This window comes from Theropithecus gelada, chromosome 8 (genome assembly GCF_003255815.1).
Source record: "Theropithecus gelada isolate Dixy chromosome 8, Tgel_1.0, whole genome shotgun sequence".
Classification (NCBI taxonomy): domain Eukaryota; kingdom Metazoa; phylum Chordata; class Mammalia; order Primates; family Cercopithecidae; genus Theropithecus; species Theropithecus gelada.
Window position 1 is genome coordinate 49,179,556 of NC_037676.1, and position 6,000 is coordinate 49,185,555.

Sequence of the window (6,000 nt, forward strand, 5' to 3'; positions counted from 1 at the left end):
TTTTTGTTTTTGACTTGACTTGAATTAATTGCTTGATACTTTGGTTTAGTTTTGATTTTGACTTGACTTGAATTGCTTGATAAACAGGCGCGCCTTTATTGGCACTTTGTTTTTGGTTCTGATTTTGACTTGGCTTAAATTGCTTGATGAACAGGTGTGCCTTTAACAACACTTTGGTTTTAGTTTTGATTTTGATTTAGTGTAAATTAGACGAGTGAGTGACCTTTTACCCTTTCCTTCTTATAGTGTGAATGTTGTTTTGTCTCGAGAGAAAAATAGGTCAGACACAAAGTAAGCCTACTCTGCTAGGAACTGTGTTAAAACATTTCAAAAGGAAAATTTCAAAAAGAAAAAAGGAAAGTCATCAAATCATCAAAACTTACTCTATTAAAATGCATGTTATAGAACCTTAAGAAAGGTTTTGCAGGAGATTATGGAGTTAAGTTAACCCCTTAGAGGTTAAGATCTCTGTGTGAATTAGAACTGCCCTCTTTTGGTGTTGGATGGCCCACAGAAGGAACTATAGACAAGGAACAATTGGCCATGTATTTAAGGTGGTGACAGGGGTCGGAGGAGAGCCAGTGTACCTATATCAAATTCCTTTATATTGACTCATGGTTAAATATAATATAGATAAAACCAGCATAAATTTAGCCCTGTTTAACAGCTTACTGCAAAAAAGCCAAAAATAAAAGTAAGAGCAGCTTCGCCAGCAGACACAGAGTTAAAAAGGAGTCTCACAAACACCAAGAAAAGCCAGTTTTGCAGGAGCCGCCAGAGATAATATAAATTCTTTCTCCATATGTCCCAGCCTATCCAGCTTTACCAAGGCTAACAGTCCCCTCAGAAATGAGATTCAGGAGCTAACACACCCCAGGTCTCACCTTGAAGGGGAGGATCAGAACCTCGAGAGGCCAAGGAAGGAAGTCAAGATAGTCAAGTGGGCCGTCTCAGAGCTGGTCTTGCTCAAGCTATGCAAATGCCTCTCAGGGAGACGCGAGGACCTGTCTATTATAATGACCAGGCCCACATCCGGGGGCGCAACAGACTTTCATCTATCAGCCCTTTTCAACCATTGATCTACTAAACTGGAAACACCCTGAACCCGCCACCTTGCTCCCGGCAGCTAGAGCCCTGTCGCGTATGACTGTGTAGAGGTGTTGGACTCAAGTTTACTCTAGCAGACCTGACCTAAGGGACTAGCCTTGGGCATCAGTAGACTAGGAGCTATACGTGGACAGGAACAGCTTCATCAACCCACAAGGAAAGAGATGTGTAGAATATGCGGTGGTAACCCTGGACACTGTCATAAAGCTGAGCTCATTGCTTTAATCAGGGCCTTAGAACTCAGTGAAGGTAAGACTGTAAACATTTACACTGACTCTCGGTATGCCTGTTTAACCCTCCAAGTGCATGGAAAATTACATAAAGAAAAGAGCCTGTTAAACTCTAGGAAAAAGGGAAAAAAAGACCCAGAGAATGCAACTCAGCTTCAGCATTTGCAGAGGTACTGAGAAGCACTTCTGCAGAGGCTAAGAGTTGGTATATATAAAAAATAAAATAAATAAAAAATAAAATTTTAAAAAAAGCAAGTAATATAAAAAAAGATTTCAGAAATGCTTCAAGGAGCTGACAAGAGCCTAAGTCAGTTTTATAAGAGACTCTATAAAGCATTCTGGCTTTACACCCCATTTAAACCTGACGCTGCTGAAAATCAGTATATAGTGAATACTTCATTTGTAAAGCAAGCCCAGGGGTAACATCAAGCAGAAGCTGCAGGCATGAATACCACCTAGTCTACGAAAGTGGCCATCAAGGTGTATGTTAACTGTGACCAAGGAGCAAAACTGGAAAAGAGGAAAAGAAAAAAGAAAGACTAAGAGTAAGTGTAAAAAAGAAAAAATTAGCAATGTGAGAGGATGTGGACGTGAATGTAAATGTGAAAGAAGTCAAGTTAGGCAAGGATTCAAGAGCCGGACAAGGCTAGAGAGAGATTAATGTGCGAGATGCAAAAAGAAAGGACACTAGAAAAGTAAATGTTCAAAAGGCAATAAAGGAAATGACCAAGGCCACAAGACAAGCACCTTGGAGGAACCAAATACTGATCTGATCAGACTGACGGGAGCTGAAGAATGTAAAGACTAGGGCAGACTAGGCACCTTCTCATTAGGCTCCCAGGAGCCCATGGTCACATCAGAAGTTAAAAGCAGCAAGATTCTGCCATATCTGGATTACAATTTCTCACTGAAGGCTAAGCCACTAGTTACAAAGGGCGGGGTGGGGAGAAGAACGCCTCCTATAAGAAACTTAAACAGGAAAAAGAGCCATACCTTGTGAAAACTTGCTTATAGACTTTACAGAATTGCCCCGTGCTGGAGGCTATCAATGCCTGCTAGTGATTGTTTGCTCATTTAAGACAAAATCAGGTTTTTGCCTATGGTCCTCCTCCGAGTCAGGTGCACCTCCACTAAACAAACTAGGTATTTGCCCTATAAGATTTTGTTTGGTCGGCCACCCCCAAATCATAGGTCAAATTAAAGGTGACCTCCAGAAACTAAAGAAATTAACCTTAAGAAAGCAAATGCAGGCTTCATAAAATAGCCATACAATGTGTTCATAATTAAATAAGTAAAAATGCCTATAAGCCTGACACCCCTTTAAATCTAATGACTCTGTTTAAAGTAAAATCTAATTTTTCTAGGACCTATATAGGATGGGCCCGATACTGTAACCTTGCCCACGCCCACTGCTGTTAAAGTTACAGGCGTCGTGTCTTGGGTCCACCACAGTCAGCTAACACCGGCAGCTCAGGACAAGTGGACCAGCCAGCAGGACACAGATCATCCAACCCGGCTGATCCTGAGATGAGACCAAGCTGCTGCTAGAGACGACAGCCCTGCTCTGGTCACTCCGGAGGCTGACCAGTCTATGCACGGCTGAAGCTTGAGGAGACAATAAGCCCTGCTCTAGTCACACACCGGCAGCTGACTATGCACAGCCGAGGCTTGAGGATTCATCAAGCAAGTAAATGTAGTTAAAATCTTAAGACTAATAGTTTTCCTGTAATACTGTTTTCCTATCGTTCTGTCGCTGTATTCAACCTTTTTCCCAGGTAAGGACCTCTTTTGTCCTTGCTGGATATGAATATGCTGTACATTGTTTTGTTGTTGTTACCCCCATAACCATGCTAGAAGAAACACCTATATAAGGTGTCCCCACTGTACACATATTACTTAGGAAATCCAGACCCCGTCCAGCCCAGCAACAATTCCAAGTCTTGCGGTCATTCTTTAAACATGTAAACCTGAACCTCTTCCTTTAGCAAAAAAGAGAAAAAGCCTATTTGCTCAGTTGGCTGGAAACATTGCTGGCAGCCTAGATGTTTCTTCATGTTATGTTTATAAAAAGGCTAACAGAAGAGACCAATGGCCTTGAGAAGCAAAAGAGTTAATGTCTCAAAATTACTTTAACTATTTCCCCAAACAGACGCCCCAAGTTCAAGCATCTGGCTCTCAAAAACTTTTATTATTAAAAAATACTGTGTTACTCGCTAAGAAAAAGCTTTTAAGACCCAGTAAAAAAACTAACCTGCTTAGGACATGACAAAGCTGATACATGTGCCTGTACAGGTTTAACACAGGTTTGATCCTAGGTCTTTATTTAGAAAATAGTTTCCAGCTATAAGAAAATTTAAAACCCTCACTGTAAGTGTATTACTAGTAATAGAAACTTGCTTGCTGCTCCCCTGTGTATGACAGTTGCTTCTTCAAATGATAAAAAGTTTTGTAGCTACCATGGTTCACCAGAAAACTTTAGCACAAGTGTATTACATAAAACACTATCGCTCTGTCTCACAAGGAGACTCATAAAGTAAAAATAAAAGTGAGAACTCCCACTAATTAGTGAACATTCTCAAAGTGGGGGCTAAGGAAGGAGACCACTACTACTCCTGCTGCCTCCTCCTACCTTGCTTAGTTCACAAGACAGGAGGAAAAAGAGAAAGCAAAAAGTTAGAAAGAAACAAAAGTAAGATAAATAGCCAGACAACCTTGGCACCACCATCCGGCCCTGGGAGTTAAAAAAAAGTAATAATAACATCAACCCCTGACCTGAACTACTTGTGTTATCTGTAAATTCCAGACACTGTATGACAAAAAGCATTGTAAAACTTTTTGTTCTGTTAGCTGATGCATGTAGCCCCCAGTCACGTTTCCCACACTTGCTCGATTTATCACGACCCTTTCACGTGGACCTCTTAAAGTTGTAAGCCTTTAAAAAGGCCAAGCATTTCTTTTTCAGGGAGCTCGGCTCCTAAGACATGAGTCTGCCGACGCTCCCGGCCAAATAAAAACCCTCTTCCTTCTTTAATCTGGTGTCTGAGGAGTTTTGTCTGCGGCTTGTCCTGCTACATTTCTACTAATATGAAATGTGACCATTATCAACTTCTAAATTCTTACATACACTTGGGTAGTTCTGGATTTTCTATTCTGTTCTATTCATTTATGTCTTTTCAGTTGCTGGTAAACAATTTGTGGAAATATTAGTACATTTTGATACCTAGAAAGGCAAGTCTTTTTCCATTCTGTTACAAAACACTAATTTATCACAATAGTAAAAGATACCATGTGTAACTTAAAAATGTTAAAACTTTGATATTTTTATTTGGGCTTAGGGAAAGGTGATACATAAAGAACTCACATCTTGAAAAAAATGAATCTTCCTATTCAAGGACATGAACCATCTTCCCATTTCAGTTTCTTTCTAAGATTCCTCAGTGAAGAACATATTTATATAGCGATACATTGACATAAAATGCACATTGGATTTTATCTAAAGAATATTTAGCCCTAAGTCGATATATTATGGGAATTATTTCTCATTACACACCTTTCTATAATGCATATAACATTGTTTTAAAGGTGTACATTAAAAATAATCTGCTGCATCAACTTAATCTTGCAAGTTAAACCACTTTAAAACAGTCTATTAAGTGTTATGTAAAGGAAATTATTATTGATTGGAAATCAGCTAAAATTTTTTTGTGTTGCTGCTCATAAAGAGGCCTTTGCGCCAACCTCTCCGAGGTTTCCACATCCAGGGTGCTGTGGGGCCTGCAGAGGCAAGAAAGTCAGCCCTCGCCCATCCCACAGAAGGGCAAATCCCCACCCCCATCCCCACACATTCCGCCTCTGATCCGCTCTGGGGACTTTACCCCACCAGGCAGCTCTGTGGAGCTTGCCCAGATCTTCTCGACGGACGTGTTACCTTGGCTCCAAACAGGCGATGTCGTCGTGGTCTCCCCTAGAGTCTACGTGGTTCTTGCCACTCCCCCTGCAGGAGGGGAAGCAGTGGCAGCACCACTTGCCCATCTTGCCGCTGAGGCCAAAAGGCTTCTTCATAGTGGATGCAGCCGGCTTTGAAGAAACCTCAGCCCCCATCCTCTTTTACCAGCCTGGGGAGCCAGGTAATAGCTAGCCAATCACCTCTGCAACAAATTTCACCAACAAGCAAGAAACTCTAGGTTTCCAATCTGTTACAGGAGAAAGGTCAAGCACAGCCAAAACCCATCAAAGCAGCGGAGCCCAGCCCAGGCGGGGAGAGGCCAAGCCCAGCAGTATTTGCAAGGCCACACCCACCTGAGGAAATCCCACTCCCACCCCGGGGGAAAGCCCACACCCACCCGGGGAAAGGCCAAGCCCCTCCACCCACCCGCCAAGGAAACACCCAGCCCAGCCAGGGGAATGCCAAGCCCAGCCAAGAAAAGGTCAAGCCCAGCAAAGGAATGCCGAGGGAGGAAACGCCAATCCACACAAGGACCAGGAAGCAAAGCGACCAACGCCAAGCCAAGCGAGGAACGCCAAGCCAAGCCGTTATACACGCATGTGCAGAACGCCAAGCCAACCCGGTGCGGCGTGCGCGTGCGGCGTGTGCACCTCAGATGGTGTGACTGCATGTGGCACAGTGTCCGATGTGTGCAACATACGTGCCTGTAAGTTATAG

General features: G+C 42.6%; 1 protein-coding gene across 1 annotated transcript in view; it reads right to left on the reverse strand.

The window, feature by feature from the left end:
* Positions 1–5,438, reverse strand: part of LOC112630390 (POTE ankyrin domain family member A-like) — a 46,000-nt gene extending 40,562 nt beyond the window's left edge. The window contains 1 exon segment of the mRNA XM_025394630.1: positions 5,179–5,438. Within this exon segment, the coding sequence (XP_025250415.1) occupies positions 5,179–5,438 (260 nt within the window).
* Positions 5,439–6,000: the final 562 nt, after the last annotated feature.